The sequence below is a fragment of the Quercus suber genome, unplaced genomic scaffold, assembly GCF_002906115.3.
Source record: "Quercus suber isolate HL8 unplaced genomic scaffold, Cork oak 2.0 scaffold_21, whole genome shotgun sequence".
Taxonomy (NCBI): Eukaryota; Viridiplantae; Streptophyta; class Magnoliopsida; order Fagales; family Fagaceae; genus Quercus; species Quercus suber.
Genome location: NW_027069486.1, coordinates 2,368,394 through 2,387,463, shown reverse-complemented (window position 1 = coordinate 2,387,463; position 19,070 = coordinate 2,368,394). Strand labels below are relative to the sequence as shown.

General features: G+C 38.9%; 3 protein-coding genes across 6 annotated transcripts; all 3 read left to right on the top strand.

Moving 5' to 3' along the window:
* Nucleotides 1-332: 332 nt before the first annotated feature.
* LOC112027627 (uncharacterized) lies at nucleotides 333-896 on the top strand. The gene has a single exon (XM_024060282.2). It carries the CDS (start codon nucleotides 333-335, stop codon nucleotides 894-896), a length of 564 nt encoding a protein of 187 aa, XP_023916050.2.
* A 7,569-nt stretch (nucleotides 897-8,465) lies between these two features.
* LOC112027636 (uncharacterized) lies at nucleotides 8,466-10,466 on the top strand. 4 transcript variants are annotated; one of them, XM_065764162.1, is made up of 5 exons: nucleotides 8,466-8,680; nucleotides 8,851-9,515; nucleotides 9,747-9,875; nucleotides 9,989-10,114; nucleotides 10,377-10,466. In XM_065764162.1, exons 2-5 carry the CDS (start codon nucleotides 9,141-9,143, stop codon nucleotides 10,425-10,427), a joined length of 681 nt encoding a protein of 226 aa, XP_065620234.1. In that variant the 5' UTR covers nucleotides 8,466-8,680; nucleotides 8,851-9,140; the 3' UTR covers nucleotides 10,428-10,466. The 4 variants fall into 4 exon arrangements, with proteins under 4 accessions (XP_065620234.1, XP_065620226.1, XP_065620230.1 ...); XM_065764154.1 differs by having other exon boundaries at nucleotides 8,473-8,680; nucleotides 9,959-10,114; XM_065764168.1 differs by having other exon boundaries at nucleotides 8,477-8,680; nucleotides 9,959-10,114; nucleotides 10,365-10,454.
* An 11-nt stretch (nucleotides 10,467-10,477) lies between these two features.
* On the top strand, nucleotides 10,478-16,692 carry LOC136063563 (uncharacterized). The gene is made up of 5 exons (XM_065764145.1): nucleotides 10,478-10,672; nucleotides 10,903-11,031; nucleotides 11,115-11,270; nucleotides 11,533-11,573; nucleotides 16,132-16,692. Exons 1-5 carry the CDS (start codon nucleotides 10,478-10,480, stop codon nucleotides 16,154-16,156), a joined length of 546 nt encoding a protein of 181 aa, XP_065620217.1. The 3' UTR covers nucleotides 16,157-16,692.
* The last annotated feature ends 2,378 nt before the right edge of the window (nucleotides 16,693-19,070 follow it).

Below are 19,070 nucleotides of genomic sequence, written 5' to 3'. Positions count from 1 at the left end.
GCAGGAGTCACTCTCGTGCGGGCAATCACGTGCTCCAGAGACAAAAATAACAACCAGGCCCTGACAATCAAAAGAGGTTAGGAGTCACGTGACCCAAAGACAGGGATGATAAGCAGGCCATGCAACGAGAGATAGACGACTTGAAAAGAAAGCTGCGCTATGCATAATGAAGGCGATCTCGATCTAGCCCTGACCTACCTCTGACGATGAAAGTGACGATGACTATAGGTAAAGATCAAGAACTCCTCCAAGCGAGACCTTCTCCACGAAGAAGAGCACTATGCGAGGCGTGAACATAAAGCCCATTTCCTAAGGGCTTGGGATACGATGCCATGAGTAAAGCACTGGATCAACTTTCCAAGTCACTTTCACACGCCATTAGAAGGGGTTACACTTCTCGAAGATTCCAGCAGCCAACCTTCACCATCTATAATGGCAAAACGGACCCCATGGAGCATGTGAGCCAGTTTAACCAAAGAATGGTTGTCCATTCTAAAAACGAGGCTATGTGTAAGGATTTCCCATCTAGCTTGGGACCAATGGCGATGAGGTGGTTCAATGGCTTAAAGACGAACTCCATAGATTCGTATAAGCAGCTAACCCAAGCCTTTGCCTCCCGTTTCGTCACAAACAGCAGAGCTCCTCGGCCTGTGAGTGCGTTATTGTCTTTATCCATGCATGATGGAGAAACTCTGAAAACCTACTCAGATAGATATTGGGAGATGTATAATGAAATGAACGACAATTTTGATGATGTCGCCATCAGCACATTCAAAAATGGTCTCCCAACCGGGCATGGCTTAAGGAAGTCTCTGACTGGCAAGCCTACCACCAGCATGCGCCAACTGATGGATCGGATCGATAAGTACAAACGAGTAGAGGAAGACCAGCTGTAAGGCAAGGGAAAAGAGAAGGCTATCCTTCAAGAGATGAGGGATTTCAGGTCGGACCGATATAAGAGCAGCAGCTCGATGAGAGATTCTGTAGGGCAACTTGGAGCAACTAACACACATATCGTTGGCGCTATGTTCCGAGAACCAGTACATCGAGTGTTGGAGAAAATCATGAACGAGCCATACTTTAAATGGCCGAATAAGATGGCGGGAGAGTCCACAAGCCGCAACCAGAACTTTTATTGCCAATACCACCAGGACCACGGACATACCACGGAGAACTGCAGAAACCTCCAGAACTATCTAGACCAGCTAGTCCGAGAAGGAAAGCTGAGGCACCTTCTGCATCATTCCAGTGGTCATCAAGGCCAGACCCATCAGGAACCCTAGAGAGATAATGCCCTAAGGCCACCCGCAGGGACAATCAATGTGATCTTGGCCGCTCCGGGAAGAACAGGCACGCGCCCTTCACGAGTGCTATCTGTGGCTCAGCTACTCGCCGAGGAGTCCCAACCAGAACCAAAGAAGGCTAGAAGGAATTTTCACCTAATCTTGAGTTTTTCAGGAGAAGACAAGATCGGAACCACCCAGCCCCATGACGATGCGTTGGTGATCACTCTCAGAATGGGGACTATGATCTAAAAAGAGTGATGGTGGATGATAGCAGCGCAGACAAGGTAATGTACCCAGACCTCTACAAGGGACTGAGGTTGAAATCAGAAGACCTGACGCCCTATAGCTCTTCTTTGATGAGCTTCGACGGGAAGCTTGTTATTCCAAAGGGCATGATTAGGCTACCCATCTAGACCGGCCCAGAGATAATGGAGGTGAACTTTATTGTGGTGGACACCTACTCTCCATATACAACCATTGTCGGCAAGCCCTAGCTCCATACCTTGGGGGCTGTTGCCTCCTCATTACATCAGAAGGTGAAATCCCCATCAGGGGACCAGGTTCTCGAAATCCGTGGTTGCCAATCCACGACAAGGTAATGTATAGTGGCTGCCATTTCACATCGGCTCGACGCGAAGCCCTTGACCATTGCTAAAAAGAACTTATAGCAATCAAAGGCCCCGTGTCGCCTCTTGATGCGGTGGCCGAGGAGGCAAAATGTGAAAATCTAGAGAAGGTGATCATTAGTGGTGACCTAAAGAAGTTCTTTCAGGTTAGAGCCCAGCTGCCTCTTTAGGAGAAGGAGGAGTTAATTGAGTTTCTCAAGAGAAACATTGACGTAAANCTAAATGGAAATTATCATTATGGATTTTACCTTTTTTGGCTGCTATTTCAAAATGAAAAGCAAGTCGCACTATTGAGATTGTTTAGCTAATAATCAAAGCACAGGTTATACAAGTAGCAGAACCCATCATAATAACAATAAACACATAATGTAAAAAAGAAATCTCGTATATTCCATCTGAAAGTCACATTACAATGTTAAAAAAAAAAAAAAAACATAAGGCAAAAATACAACTGGAGCTAGCCAAAGAGGCCTATTTCTTCAGCTTCATTTTGATCCCTTCCTTGGAGAGCTGAGCAGAAAGGGTCTCAGGATCCTTGGAGCCCTCAGTTGGGGGAATAACCTGCAGAGGATCAACTAAAAGAGGTGCCTCCTCGGCATTAGGGGCTTGGGCACTAGATGAGGACTTTGTGGCATCTTGGGGTGCCTCCTTGTTTGGACCTTTATCTGTTTTGGTCACCCCAGCAGGCTCAGCTTCCTTGGCAAGCTCATCAAAAATGGTAATGGCCAAAGCAGCTTCATTTAGAGCAGTACCAACTTCCTTAGGTGCCACCTCAGCCTTGGAGCTAAAGGGAGCAGCCTCATGGATGGCAAGAGGGTAGTATATATTCTCTACCTTCCACAGGTCGGATGAAGCCTCAATTCTAGCTTGTTTAAGGGACCCATTCCAAACCTGGGAACAGTAGAGCCTGCATACCCCAGGGACTTGAGCTTTAAAGGCGGCTTGGGTCTCAACCACCCCCAAGGCAAAGGCCTCTTCCTCAGCCGTTTCCTTAGAAAGTTGAGCCTCTATCTTGCCAAATTTAGCCTCCTCTTTGGCCCTTAGGGCTTCATCTCTGGCCCACTCAGTGACCTTCTTGGCCGCCTCAACCTCGGCTAACTTCTGCTTCAGATTAGCAATTTGCTCTTTGGAAATCTTTAGCTAATCTTCTGCTTCAAGTAGACGCCTCGTCTGGTCTTGGGCTTATTTTTGAGCACCGGCCAGGCCTACTTCAGTGCTATCTCTGGCCCTGGTCAACTCCTTAAGGTCCTCACTGGCCTTCGTAAGATCGACCTCGAACATCTTGAGAGTCCGAGCAGCATCCAGGTGCTTTTCACGCTTGAGATCAATGACCCTGCTTTGATTGTTGGCCACTTCCTCAAACCTGAAAGTAGCTTGGACAACCTGCCAATTGAAATAAGTGCACAGTAAGTAAGAAACCAAAGAACAAAAAACCAAGGGAGTCACAGGTGTTAAAAGTCTTACCATGCCCAAATACCTCTTGAGGTTAAGGAGGACCTCCTGCCTCCTCATGTTCCCCAACTCGGCCATGTCGGCGGGGAGTAGTAGGGACCTCTCCAATACGTTAGCCACAAAAGTTCCTTCGCCTTCTCAGAAGTCCCTAAGGGAGGCGTCATCCATCAGAGGTTCCCCATAGAGCATTGGGGCAGGGAGCCAAACTTGGGCCACGAACTACATAGCCGCCTCCTTTCCTTGGCCCTGGTGCTCGGTCTTTTGCTGCTTAGGAGGCCGCCGAGCTTCATCCTCCTCCTGGAAGGAACGAGGTTTGTCTGCTCCCACAGGCCATTTGCCTTTATCCTTCTTCTGTTTGGGGTCGAAGGGCTCAGGCCTTAGTGGCAAACTTGGCTGAGGGGGAGGAGGTGGAAGCTTAGACTGGGTAGAGGACCTGGTCTGAACAGGCAGAGACTTGGGTGGAGGAGGAGGAGGCTTGGATTGGGACTTCCCCGATGTGTCCCTCATTGGCTAGCCCTCAATCAGGTCAAGTAAGCAGGTCTAGGGTTGTCTCTTGAAACCTATCTCGGCTTGAAGAGAAGTCCTTGCAAATGAGAGGTCCTCGGACGGATGGGCTTGGTCAAATGCGCCAAATTCGTCCTCGAATGGACCCAAATCAGCAACTTCCTCTTCTTCTTCTAGTCTTCTACCCTCGGCCTCTGTAGTTTGAGGGGATGAAGAAAGGCGTGCCAACGGAACGCCTTCCGAGGTAGGGGACCCTTCAGAAATCAAGAACCCGTGCTCTGCTATGGTGATTTTATGAAGCCGAGGGTCTTTGGCTCTAACCACGTACTTTGGAGCCAAGAATGATTTCTAAATCAGATCGTAGCTAAGGATCTTGTGGGCAGCTCTAACCTAGTTATCTGCCTTGTTCACAAAGACCTCTGCCCTTAGGATGGTCTCCAAATCCCCCTTGTTGACCAATGAAAGTGCCGTTCAAAAGTGTGTGGATCTGTAAAAAAGAAAGCACATTCGTATTAGCAACCAAACAATGTAAACCACAATAACACAAAAGATCAAACCCACTCCTACTCTAAATACCCCACCTAGTGTCCCCTCCTCCGTTGGACAATGGAGGCCATCGTGTCACCTTTCGGACACAATGAGAAAGTCCTTATCTAACCCCTTACTGGACCCGAGGAGGCACTGAATAAGCCGGACCTTATCATCTCTCGTCTTCATGTAGTAGGACTTGCCCTTTAGGTGTTGGAGGTTGTAACACCAGTTCACATCATGGTGAGTTAACCTCAACTGCATTTTCTCGTTTAAGGCGTCCACACAACCCAATATCCTAAACACATTGGTGGTGCACTATGTGGGACCTAACCGGAAATGCCTAAGGTAGCCCCTCATCATTGGCCCCATAGGAATTCTCATACCACCTTCTAAGAAGGCGATTATAAGAATCACCACCTCACCCTCTTGCCTCTTAAAATGCCCTTCCCCCTCTTCACAGTATCTTAAACCCACGTTACTGGGTATGCTATAATCTGCGATGAACTTCTCCATTGCCTCTTCAGACTCAACCAACTTTTTAAACCTACCTATCCCTAGAAACAGCTGAGAGACTCGAGGAAAGACTAAAGAAAATGAGGAATAAAGGGAAAAGAAACTTAGAGAGAGATAGGAGGACTTACAGAAATAAGAAAAGCTCCTCGGACAGGCTTTTTATGCTGAAAAAAGGCGTGAGTTTGGGTGGAGATTTGACTGAACTCAGGATACGAGTGCAGGAATTCTTGAATGCAAAAGTGAAGAGGCAAATCGGTTTAAATGGGTATTTATACCTCCAGTTAAAAGTAACCGTGCGAGTTTTTCCGCCTATAAAATCAAAGAGATCTCCATCGTTCGATTACTATCATACCGTTGAACATGGAGAACACAGAGCCGCTAGAATTTAATGAGGACGCGCTCCATATACCAAAGCACTAGGAACGTGCCTTGGACAGGTGAAAAGACTCTGGCACTGATGGAGGACAAGACTTGACAAGCCATGACAAAGGTCTGAGGACATCAAAATCCTCCTCTCTGTTCGAAGAGCCGGACAGCAAGATTTTGAGGGACTATTGTGGGGCCAAAGAATTAGACAACCCTGGCCTAGTTTGTACCAAGCCCAAGGCCACGCCGAGGAGGAAGAAACGTTCCAAGGAGAAGTGAGAAAGTCCAAATTGCCTAGGAACATCGCCGAGGACAATCTTGTCCTCGGCCAACCAAACCATAGGAGGAAGAAGCAACAGGCCATCAAAGGCAGCCTCCTAGAGCATCCCAAGAGAAAGAACAAGTACAATGCGTTAGCCATAGAAGTATGGTGGAGGAGCAATTCTAGATAAACTGTCACCTCCACATTAAATGACCACAACTAACGTTCTGGCGCATTAATGAGGAAATGACCTTTAACAGTGCTGCTTGGTTGCTGCAACCCACAGAAAGAATGGGAAGGGACTAATGGACAGGCACTCAAGTGACCTGCTTATCAACCAGACCATATGAGGAAGAAGCAACAGGCCATCAAAGGCAACCTCCAGAGCATCCCAAGAGAAAGAAAAGTACAATGTTAGCCATAGAAGATGGTGGAGGAGCATTCTAGATAAACTGTCACCTCCATATAAATGACCACAACTAACGTTCTGGCCGCATTAATGAGGAAATGACCCTGAACAGTGCTGCCTTGGTTGCTGCAACTCACAGAAAGAATGGGAAGCAGTTGATGGGACAGGCACTCAAGTAGTGACCTGCTTGATCAACAAATGTAGGGCTAAGATCAACTGAAAGGGGTATATAATGTAAGAAATCCTTCTGAAGGGGGATGGACAGTTAGAAGTAGAAAATACAATAGCAATTTGTAGAACCCTCTCAACCTTTGTAGTCAAGCACTGATGAAATAGTAGAATTACACGTTCCTCAAGAGAGTGTCGAGGAGCAGAATTTCATACTTTAGCTTATGTTCTTGCCATTCCACCCATTCACTACCATGTTTAGTTGTTGCAATTCTCACTAGGCCTAGTTCTTAAACCCATTTTCTACAAATTCATTATATTGGGCTAGTTGGGTCTGAGTCCACTCATCCAACAGGAGAAGTGCTCAAACCGATCCCTACAAATATATATATATATATATATTGCAATCTTAATCAATGAAAAAAATAGTATTAAACTTAACAAACTGTTCAATTTGGATAAGATTGCAATATAATTAATACGTTTAAAGATTACTTAGAGAAAGTAGTTATATTTAATCCTTACTCATTTTTTTTTTTTTTTTGTCTTTTTTTTAGGGTGATATATCAAAATTTTGTTGAATTGCATTGTGGGCACATTGGATGAGTTTGGGTGAGACACTTTACAAAAACTAGCTTATAACCCCATGTATATGCCCTCTTCAACATTAAAGGTACTTTCCACAATCGTAAAAAAAAAAAAAAAATATATATATATATATATATATATGTAATCTAAAGGTAGGGGTAAGTATTGTGATTTTGGTTAACTGCTTTGTAGTGGGCTGATTGAATAACCGATCAAGTAATGGCTGATAGTGGGGAGAAATTAGTGGAATGGTAAAATTTGTAGCTAAAATTGAGGAGTTTTTAATTTGGATGATAACTAGAAACTTGAAATATATGTTTAACCAAAAAAAAAAAAAAAAGCAACAGAAGTTGGGGGTGTTTGGTACATGTGTTTTATTGTTTGAAAACATGTGTGAAAATACGTGTGAGTGAGAAAATAAATGAAAATGCGTGTAATGTTGTTTAAAAACTGAAAAATGTGTTTGAATCGTTGTACCAAACACCCTCCCACTAAAATGTGTGTACGGATTTTTTTTTTGGGTGCAATAACGGCAGATGTGTGTGTTTTTAAATTTTTTTTTTTAAGAAGTTGTGTGTTTTTTTTTTTTAAAAAAAAATTAGTACAGCACATGTGTTTTTACAAAGAAACAAAAACGTAATCTTTTTATTTATTTATTTATTATTATTAATGAGAAAATGTACGATTCTATGGGTCTGTTTGGATAAGTTGTTTAAAAATGAGCGTTTTTAAAAATTGTGTTTTTAAAACGTACATTTGGAAAACATAATTTTAAAAATTATATTAAAACGTTTGGTAAAATTTGTGTATAGTATTAGTATTGGTTTGGATACAGCCGAAAGTTGCGTTGTGTTCCTCTTGCGTTGCGTTTTCTCTTTTTTTTTTTTGGCCTGCATTTATTGACTTTGAGAGACAAAAAGTATTGTTCATAAACAGTGTGTGCACTGTTTACGTATTAAAAAATATTAAAAATGGATCTCACATTACTATTTATATATTTAAAAATTATTTTGTAATAGTGTTTTTAGCAACAATCAATTTTTAACAATAATAAATTATATCCAAACAGACCGTAAGTTTAAAATTGTTATTTTAGTTCAAATTAAAAAAAAGGACCAAAGAGTCTTAATTCTGATAACATTATTTTATCATATTTGAAATAGCTCATAATAATAATAATAATAATATCCACTTTTTCACTAACCTTTTCTTTAAATAAAAAAGTTGTATTATTATTAAAAGTAAAAACTAAGTTAAAATAACCTCAATTACTTTCTCTTTACCCAAGGCTAAGCCCAAGTACATTTGAAATTTCAACTAATTAGAGTTCACGTGAGGTGTCGGAACTCACACAAAACAATTAAACAAGAGCCCCACACACACACACACACACACACACACACACACACACACACACACACACACAACTAAAACAAAAGGCACAAGAAGAGAAGTTCAGTCAGTCTCGGTCAAAACTGAAGAGAGAAGAAGAAGAAAAAGAAGAAAAAAGAAAAAAAGAAAAAAAAAGAAGTTCAATCGAATCGGCCCTCCTCGGCCCTTCGCCTCCGACTCCCGCTCAGCGCATCGAGCTCATGCACGCCATTCGCAACTCCGTGTCCTCCCTCCAATCCCTCCTCTCATTCCCGGTAACCCTTTCAGTATAATCGAATTTGGTTATTTTGCCGTTTCTGCCTTTCTGTACTGTCACACACACACACACACACACACACACACACACACACACACACACACACAACTAAAACAAAAGGCACAAGAAGAGAAGTTCAGTCAGTCTCGGTCAAAACTGAAGAGAGAAGAAGAAGAAAAAGAAGAAAAAAGAAAAAAAGAAAAAAAAAGAAGTTCAATCGAATCGGCCCTCCTCGGCCCTTCGCCTCCGACTCCCGCTCAGCGCATCGAGCTCATGCACGCCATTCGCAACTCCGTGTCCTCCCTCCAATCCCTCCTCTCATTCCCGGTAACCCTTTCAGTATAATTGAATTTGGTTATTTTGCCGTTTCTGCCTTTCTGTACTGTTACTCTGATTCTTTGTGAAAATTGAAATGTAATCGCAGCTTATTTAGTTACTGGTGTTGCTCTTCTGATTCATTATTTGGTTGTTGTTAATTTTTTTGTTGTTGTTGTAAGCCTCCGAAACCCTCGGACCGGGCACAAGTGCAGTTAAGGGAAGTTAGGCTTCCGGATTCGCCGCCTATTTCGCTCGATGATCAGGACGTCCGTATTGTAAGTTTGTCTCTTACTCAGTTCCATTGTGAAAATGTAGGGAAGGAAAAATTATCTCTGGATTTTGGTGCGATTTTCGCGTTCAGTACATGTTTTAGCGAGAATAGTTGTAGTATGACCTTGGGCACAGTCTAGTCGCTGGAAAGTCAGGGAGGTGAGGTTATTTGCTGGCTGGTAATTTTTTCATTTAGCAAATGCGTGAGGGTATATCAGGTATTCAAGCCTTAAAAAGTATTATGAGATCTGCGTTCTATATAAATGAGAAGATGTATTGCCAAACGGCTTACCCTAGTGAGTTTCTTCATTCGGGAAAAGAAAAGAAAAGAAAAGAAATTTCGTCTCCCGTTGTGTTTGCCTTCTCCTCTAGAAGCAGGATGATCCGCAGATGTAGACCGCCGGTTGTATCTTTTAGATGCAAGAGACCGTTACCGAGGCCCACTAAGCTGCCAAGACCAGTGGTGGATAATGCCCCCTTCGTTCTCCCTATCAACATTCGCTGCAACGTCTGCTCCCAATATATTTACCAGGGCACCCATCTCTTTGTCCGCAAGCGGGAGGTTCTTGATGAGGTACCGTATTTCTCTCTCTCTCTCTCTCTCGATATCTTTTTGTTTCCTACATCTATCTGCCTTCCTTTGTTATATCTTATTTTGGTGAGATTCATAATTTATTTTGATAGGTGTGAGATTCATAAAATTAAAAAACCCCCATGTTCTATCCCACTACTCTTTTCTTCATGCAATATTTGAATATCCTATGTTTGGTGAACTGAATTTTTAATGGTTGGTTTCTCGTTGCAGAGGTATCTAGACTTTGAATGCTGCCTGATATGCCTCAAATGTACAAATTGCTCTGCTGAGATTAGGATTAAATCAGACCCAGAAAACAGAGACTATATTGTTGAGTCTGGCGCTACCAAAAAGCGTCAGGTAAAAATTTAGATTCCCTCCCTAATCTTGACATCATAATGGATTTGATTTCGTCAGTAAATTAAAATTATTCCTTTTACCAGGCTGCAGTGTCAAAAAAACCGAATTACAAGGTTGCAGTGTCCAAAAAACGGAAAAGGGAAGCTGAAGAGGGTGGAGATGAACTGAAATCTTTAGAGAACACAACCTTGGGTTCTAAAATAGAGATTGCTGCGCTGGATGAGATGAAATCCATGGAGGTACTTGCTTTAGCAATATAATTTAATTTTGATTATTTGGGTACAGATGGCATCTTAAGGGCTCAAACAGCCTCTGTAATTTGTCTTTTACACATGTTGCCTGAGATCATCATCACTGTATGCGTGTCACATTTTTCCTTAATGGGTAATTATGTATAAAGTAACACTTTAATGTGAACTAAAGTCATATAATTTTGATTCTAATGGCCCCCCACAACACCTTTTTTTTCCTTATGGTCCCAACATGCAGCTGTGAGTGCAGATGCTATGCTTGAGGACTTGCCAGCCAAAGCTGCCAAGAAGGTATGATTGATGTGCTATGTGTATCTAGATTAGAATTTCATTTTTTCTTTACCGCATAGGATGATCCGCAGATGTAGACCGCCGCTTGTATCTTTTAGATGCAAGAGACCGTTACCGAGGCCCACTAAGCTGCCAAGACCAGTGGTGGATAATGCCCCCTTCGTTCTCCCTATCAACATTCGCTGCAACGTCTGCTCCCAATATATTTACCAGGGCACCCATCTCTTTGTCCGCAAGCGGGAGGTTCTTGATGAGGTACCGTATTTCTCTCTCTCTCTCTCTCTCGATATCTTTTTGTTTCCTACATCTATCTGCCTTCCTTTCTTATATCTTATTTTGGTGAGATTCATAATTTATTTTGATAGGTGTGAGATTCATAAAATTAAAAAACCCCATGTTCTATCCCACTACTCTTTTCTTCATGCAACATTTGAATATCCTATGTTTGGTGAACTGAATTTTTAATGGTTGGTTTCTCGTTGCAGAGGTATCTAGACTTTGAATGCTGCCTGATATGCCTCAAATGTACAAATTGCTCTGCTGAGATTAGGATTAAATCAGACCCAGAAAACAGAGACTATATTGTTGAGTCTGGCGCTACCAAAAAGCGTCAGGTAAAAATTTAGATTCCCTCCCTAATCTTGACATCATAATGGATTTGATTTCGTCAGTAAATTAAAATTATTCCTTTTACCAGGCTGCAGTGTCAAAAAAACCGAATTACAAGGTTGCAGTGTCCAAAAAACGGAAAAGGGAAGCTGAAGAGGGTGGAGATGAACTGAAATCTTTAGAGAACACAACCTTGGGTTCTAAAATAGAGATTGCTGCGCTGGATGAGATGAAATCCATGGAGGTACTTGCTTTAGCAATATAATTTAATTTTGATTATTTGGGTACAGATGGCATCTTAAGGGCTCAAACAGCCTCTGTAATTTGTCTTTTACACATGTTGCCTGAGATCATCATCACTGTATGCGTGTCACATTTTTCCTTAATGGGTAATTATGTATAAAGTAACACTTTAATGTGAACTAAAGTCATATAATTTTGATTCTAATGGCCCCCCACAACACCTTTTTTTTCCTTATGGTCCCAACATGCAGCTGTGAGTGCAGATGCTATGCTTGAGGACTTGCCAGCCAAAGCTGCCAAGAAGGTATGATTGATGTGCTATGTGTATCTAGATTAGAATTTCATTTTTTCTTTACCGCACACACTTTTGTTTTGTGTTGTGAATTCATGCATTACTTCTTGTGTATTTGGTGAGCGTTTGTCCTTTGCAATCGACTGGCCATGGGATCTAATTTCCACTTTGTTTCTTCAGTTGTGGTTAACTTGTCATTTGCTGCTTGGACTGAATCAGTATTCCCTCCCTGATCTTCTTATCACCATAGATTCTGATTTCATTAGTAAATTAAAATTATTCCTTTCTTTCTTGATAATGTTCTGGTGACCTCTTTTAAATTCATGTTTTCACAATTGCATTAAATGTTCTTCATGATTTCCTTGGATTATTAAAAATGTATTATTAATACATTTTTCTTAATCTGTCAATTGTGATCATAGTATGCTAAAGATATTGCTTGTACATCTTAAATCGTTAATTGCCTCATATGACATTCTTCTTACTGAAAGGATTCCCATAGCACCATATTCATGGGCAAAGTAGCTCATCAATAATTATTTCTTGCTTTGGGTGGTTAAGAATTGAAAATACTTGTTTAAAAACCTCTTTTTGAGCTTATTTTGTTATCACTTTTTCCTTAGCATTGTTTGAATATTTTTATCCCAATAAAGTGGTTATGCTAAGATGTATTTTTTTGTTGACCCCATTTTATTCCATTGTTCATCTTTTTCCCTCTTTTAATATTTTGTGAATTAGTATATTTTTTTACACAATTGTTTAAAGTAGAAGTAAAAACCAACTAGTATAGACCCTTATGCAAGAATTGGGGTTACACATTGGCTTTAATGGGATGTAGTTCAATGACTTTGCAAGTATGGTAGTTTTAATGAGATGTTTTTTCTTTGTCAGAATATTGTCTTAAACTTACAAGATTTGGTTGCTACTGTTTCTATAAATGTGTATAAGCACTTGTGTTTGGTAATTGGTTTTGCCCCTGTTGTAGCTCACTAATGAATATGTTCACTTATTTGGAATGGAAAATCCTAGAAGTTCATAGATAGTGAGCATATTTTTAGCCTTTTAATTTTATGTAATTGAAAACGAGTTGGTGGACAAATCAATCCTTGATTCGTAAGAGTGATTTATTAATGTAGTAGTGAGGTTGGTGTCAAAAATCAAAAGTTACAACCCCCCAAAATTTAGGTGTTTTGCCTGTTTGGGTGGTTGTTTCTCTGCCATGTAACTTTTGCTGATTGGATGCAGCAATAGGCTGTAGGCTTTGGAAGCCTTTCCCTATAGTCATTCCTCTCACCCCATACTAACCCGGTGAAGGTGAATCTCAATCCATAATCGTAACACCGTGGTTGTTTCTCTGCCATGTAACTTTTGCTGATTGGATGCAGCAACAGGCTGTAGGCTTTAGAAACCTTTCCCTATAGTCATTCCTCTCACCCCATACCAACCTGGTGAAGGTGAATCTCAATCCATAATCGTAACACGACTCCAAAAAAAAAAAAAAAAAAAACTCCCAAGAAGCTAAGTTGGAAACTTTTTCTCAGTGATTTATAATGCTGAAAATTATTTCATCTTATACAGTTGATGACATATATTGTATTTGTGTTGCTTCTTTTACTAAGAATTTTGTATATATATATATATATATATTTTTTTTTTTGATATGTAATAGATTTTATTGATATCAAAAGGGACACCCTAGTACACAGGGAGTGAACAAGGGGTCAACAAAAATTACAAGAATCAATAAAGGAAGAGAATGATTGGTTTTGCAAAGTAGCTAACCAATCTAATAAAGTCCTAAAGAAAAAAAAGCTTGAGGTTTGGTATGGATCTCTCATTATCTTCAAAACACCTACTATTCTTTTCCCTCCAAAGACACCACATTAAGCAATGGGGAACAATTAACCATATATGACAACCAAATTTGCCTTGCCAACAAGCTAGAAGCCCCACAACAGCCTGTGGCATAACCCTGCTTACTCCAAATAAACCCAAAACCATAGACCACAAATCCATAGCAACCGGATAGTGAAGAAATAGATGGTCAAGAGAGTAAGGAGAGAGTAAGACTTTTGTATATTTGTACTCTCTTAGTTTCTTCTGGAACACATGTCTTCTCTTTATGATTGCCCTTTGCTATTTTGCTAGATTTCTTATTATTAAATAATTGCTGGCTTTGGAACCTGCTTAGATCATTTACCCTGGTCCCTGATCCCCCTTGGTACACTTGTTTTTGTGGTAAAGGTTTGGAGTGTTTCTTAATATGTATCCAGAAAACCTTCAAGTATCAGTGTAGATTTTTTCCATATGATACTACACTGATTTGTGTTATTTTATCTCCTTTTGCTTTTAGCATAAATCGATAAATGGTCCGATTACTTATTAAAAAATAAATCTACTGCTGCTATAAAATCACAAACAATCACGGTTGGTAATGAGCTATAGATAAGTAATAGACTTTATCTCAGCTAAAGAAAAGATTCAAAAAAGCTTTTTGATGGTGTTTATTTTCTTATTATTGACTTGATTTTATTTTGTGAAATTGTGTTGTAGTTTTTATACCGTTAAACTCCATTTTGTTTACACCATTCTTAGCATTTCTGGATGATATGCAGTTTGGTTTCAGTGTGTGTACAAAAATGATGGAGTGCTTAATTGTGTCTGCCATGCTTCATGCTTGCATTGGGATGAAGATGCTTGCCAATGCTCTTTGTGTGTGTGTATTGTCTTTGACTTAACAGCATTTGGTTACTAAGGTTTCTATAATTCTGGAAGTTGATAGGTTGTTAGCATCTTTCTAGCCTTTTATTTTTCGGTAGTTGAAAACATGTTGATCGACAAATCAATCCTTGGTTCATAAGAGTGATTTCTAACTGTAGCAATGAGATATGTGATAATATATGATTGTTGCTTTGCAAGAGATTGTGGATCACTTTGTGGTTTTTGGATATATTTTTATTATTATGGAGTATGCTAAATTTTGCATCTAGCTTATTTCACCATTCCCCCATTTAGGTGGTCGTACCTCTACTTTGAAACTTTTCCTGGTTTGGAGGCAGCAATAGGCTGTAGTCATGTGAAGCCTTTTTTTTTTAGACATCCCTCTCATCCACACTAACTTGGTGATGGTGAATTCAATACCAAAAAATTTACCAAAAAGCTAAGCTAGCACTTTTTCTTTGCGATATGTTTTGCTGAAATTTATTTTAATCTCATACCAAGTTAATGTTCAGTTTTTTATTTTATTACTAAAACAAGTTAATGTTCTTAGTTTGTTATTTAGTTCAAAGTTATGTCTTAGAGGAGGGATAAATATTTCTCTAAGAATGAAGTCATTGGTGTTATAAACATAGAGAGTATATGGGTGATCAATTATTTTTGAGTAAGGGACACTAGCCTGCACATAAGACACATTCAACACTTGGCCAATTTAGGTGGTTGTTTCCCTACTGCATTATGTTTCAAGTTTAACCTGTTTTGGTGGTTGTTTCTGTGTGATGTAACTTTTCCTGATTTGGTGGCAGCAACAGGCTGTGCGATGTTTCACCTTTCCTTATAGTCATTCTTCTAACCCCACACCAACCTTGTGAAGGGGAAACTCAATCCATAATCCAAACACAACTTCCCCAAAAAAAAAAAAAAACTGCCAAGCCAAGAAGCTAAGTTGGAAACTTTTCTCAATGATTTATAATACTGTTTTGGTGGTTGTTTCTGTGCATCTAGTTTTTTTCATTGTTCCCCCATGTAGGTGGTTGTGCCTCTACTTTGTAACTTTTCTTGGTTTGGAGGCAGTAATAGGCTGTAGTCTTGTGAAGCCTTTTTTATTTAGACATCCCTCTCATCCATACCAATTAACTTGGCGATGGTGGAATTAAATCCCGAAATTTTTTACCAAAAGCTAAGCTAGCACATTTTCTCTGTGATATGTATTGCTGAAATTTATTTTCATCTTAAACAAGTTAATGTGCCTTTTTTTTTTCTTCTATTATAAACAATTTAATGTTCTTAGTTTGTTCTTTAGATCAAATTTACGTTTCAGAGGAGGGTTAAATATTTCTCTTAAACAATTTAAGAATGAAGGTGTTATGAATGAAAAGAATATATGGGTGATCAATTATTGTTGAGCAAGGGACAGCAGCCTACACATAAGACACATTCAACACTTAGAGATGTTTTTTTTAATCGAAAAAAACCCTTAACTAACAACCAGGGATGTAATTATGAATGTGTGTCAAGGGATGATACAAACTTGGACTCAAACTCGTGTTTTGTGGTGGTCTAGTTGGCTTTGGCTTTACTTTGAAATGTTTGTTTTAGTTGTATGATATTTCTATTCTCTGATTTTCTTTGGGAGCACGGTGTCTTCTGTTTACAATTGTCTTGTGTTAAGTAAAAAAAATATCTTCTTATTATATAATTTCTGGCATGGTAACCTGCTTAGAACATTTACCTTGGTGGACATGTTCATTTGGTAAAGGCTTGAAGTATTTCTTAATTTCATTCTAAAAACCCACAAATCTCGGTGTAGGTTTTTTCTACATTGTTACTAAACTGATTTTAATTCTTGCAGGACGTTGAGGAATCATGGATGCTGATGAGCTGTACATAAGTAACAAACTTTAACTTAGTGAAAGAAAAGAGTCAACAAAGTTTCTTGGTGTTGTGTAATTAGTATTGGCATTAGTTATTGACTGTGTTGGATAGAACGGTTTGTTGCTTAAAGTTGAGTTACGTTTTACTCCGTTTTTTTTTTTTTTTTTTTTTTTTTTTTCTTTGGCCGCACTTGTTGACTGGAGGGGACAAAATTTACTGTGCGTGAACAGTGAACGCACTGTTTACGCACTGTTTATGTATTAAAAATATTAAAAGTGGGTCCCACAATACTATTTATACATTTAAAAATTATTTTGCTACAGTGTTTCAGCAACAATCAGTTTTTAGCAACTTTCAGCAACAATAAGTGCTATCCAAACGGACCCATTATGTCAAAATGGATTGTAGTTATAACTTTAGAGGAGTCTATTTTGTTAAACTAATTTGGGCTACACAACTCATATGTTAGTTTTTCTGGATGATGTGAAGTTTTGTTTCAATGTGTTTACAAAATGATTAAGCACTATATTGTCTGCCATGCTTTCATTGTGTGTGTGTGTGTGTGTGTTAAATTTCTTCTTTTTCAGTGAATTAGATGGCAGTTACATCTATTCAATGGGTGTAAAGGTATCTATGGAAAAATTCTATAAATCTGTCTTTTAATTTAGGATATGTACATTTAAGATGATAGTAAGGATTGATTACATGTTACACCCAAAAGCTGAGCAACTTGTGTCTGAGCTGCCCTGGGTGAATCCAAATACCAAATAGTGAGGTTTCTTTTGTTGAGAAGAATTAAGTGTTTGATTGTTGCTGATGGTGAATACTTCAGATGGATATGTGAGTAGGTTGTTCTAGTTGGCTATCCACACACTTGTCCCTGGGTTCTTCTTTTACCATATGCCCAAATAACTGCTCTTGTTTCCTGAAGAGAAGAAGCCTAGCTTAAAAACTTGGCCTGAGGAAAGCAAAGTTTGGACACCTATAATCGATTGCCCCGGACTATGGTGTCAAGTGTCATCTGCAATGCAGAATTTCAAGAAAGTTGAGAAAGCAATGAGACAATAAAAGAGAGTGGGAAGAGCAGGTATCTCCATTAACAATCCCCTTCTTTTTGGTTGAATGAAATAACCTTATTCAGTCCGAATTATAAAAGTAGTTAACTGCTGCTTCCAGCAGAGAACAAAATAGAATTGCATGAACAAGGACTTAAATTTACATAGTCTATTAGCTCGTTCATAACAATTTTAGAAACAAAGACTTGTTATTGGAGGACTTAAATGGGTTGTAAATTCAAGTCTTATGTAGTTGTGAATGGTGATGATATTAGAGTAATGCGGGCGATATTCATCAATTTATATTTCTAACAGCACTTTCTATTTTTTTCTAACATTTGCAGTCCGAATTCAAATTTGTAAGTTCACTACTGCCTCTTTTGTTTCTCAAGAGAAAAAATAAAGCTACTACCTCCTTATTTCATTGCATTGTACACCCTTCTTAACAATAAACGTCATCAGCGATTGAATAATTAATTTATGGTGTCAGCTTGTTGATAATTAATCTTTATTTAAAAAAAAAAAAAAAAAACCAATGGCGCATAGGATTGTATGTTGCATCGTATATCATACTAATGTGGACTCCTAATCTAGTAGGAATAGGATTTAAAAGCTAAAAGATAAAAATAAAAATTATGATAGCATATACCAAACCAAAATCACATTATCTGGTGTTAATCATCTTCATTTGTTAGCTCTAATCTTTCCATAGGCACAGAGTTACAATTCCACACATATCAAAAGGACCATAAAATAAAATGTGGATTTTCTTATCAAGTTCTATGCACGCGGTTAATCTTTGATCTGGGAGGGAAAAAAATTTGTAGGCCCAAAAGTATTGGGCTAGTACAAATCCCACAAGCCCAAAGCCTATCTCAGCCTGACTGACCCAATACTGCAAATTTCAGGTAACCTTTACATACTTTATTGAGCCCAAAGTTGTTGAACCGAGAAAATTGGTTACAGTTTAGCCTTTTAGGCATACTCACTAGACATTTTTAAGTTGGTTTGCCCCTAGAAATTAACATGAATGTTATCGGTTTTTTTGTCTAATAGTGTGGATCCATTTACTAATTCAGATTTTTTTTTTTTTCACGAATCTTAAATATGTAACATTCAAAAAATATATAAGTTACCAAGTTTTCTCCTCTTAAGTGCTTAGCAAGAGATTGATATTTCTAAACAGGACTAAAGCCTCCCGCTCTAATTATACTTACTGTGTAGGAAAGTTGTTAGCCAAACCAAATAAAGGTTATTTTGTCATGTTGCTTGCTTCCAAGCCCTACTTATGAATGATAACTTGTTTCAACTAAGTTAGGATATATTTTCTATAATGAAATCATTCAGGTAGTCAGGGTGGATGGATGTTATAGCTTCTTTTTGTTCTTCTCTTCCAAGGTGTGAACCAGGCCTAAATAGCTTACCTAGTATTGTTGTTCCTAAACCTTAAAAATATATAATAATAATAATAATAATAATAATAATAATTCTTTTGTAAAAAATTTAGGGTTCGTTTGATTGTGGTGGAAAAGTCACAAGTGAGGGATAAAAAATAGAGAAGGAATGGAAAAGTTGAGAGTTAAGAGACAGAAGAGATTTTATTTTTCTCTCATGGTGTTTGGTTGGGGGTAGTGGAAAAGTAAAGGGATATAAATTTTTTTTTTTTTGTTTAGTTAAAAAGAAAAATGAGAGGATAAAAAATGCAGATTGTATAAATTTACTTGTATGCCTATAGTACTAAGACAAAAATTTAATAGTATATAAGGGAAAAAGAATATATGGTGAAAAAAAAAAAAGTGAATAGCTGGAAGGCAGATTGATAATTTCCCATCAAACCCACTTCTTCCTTCCCATTTTCTCC

Bases quoted from the DNA above. Each gene is read 5' to 3' on its own strand.
- LOC112027627 (XM_024060282.2), top strand. From the start codon at position 333: ATGAGTAAAGCACTGGATCAACTTTCCAAGTCACTTTCACACGCCATT.
- LOC112027636 (XM_065764154.1), top strand. From the start codon at position 9,141: ATGCGTGAGGGTATATCAGGTATTCAAGCCTTAAAAAGTATTATGAGA. The intron at 9,516-9,746 runs GTACCGTATTTC...TTCTCGTTGCAG, and splicing joins AGCGGGAGGTTCTTGATGAG to AGGTATCTAGACTTTGAATG. The intron at 9,876-9,958 runs GTAAAAATTTAG...TCCTTTTACCAG, and splicing joins GCGCTACCAAAAAGCGTCAG to GCTGCAGTGTCAAAAAAACC.
- LOC136063563 (XM_065764145.1), top strand. From the start codon at position 10,478: ATGATCCGCAGATGTAGACCGCCGCTTGTATCTTTTAGATGCAAGAGA. The intron at 10,673-10,902 runs GTACCGTATTTC...TTCTCGTTGCAG, and splicing joins AGCGGGAGGTTCTTGATGAG to AGGTATCTAGACTTTGAATG. The intron at 11,574-16,131 runs GTATGATTGATG...TAATTCTTGCAG, and splicing joins CAGCCAAAGCTGCCAAGAAG to GACGTTGAGGAATCATGGAT.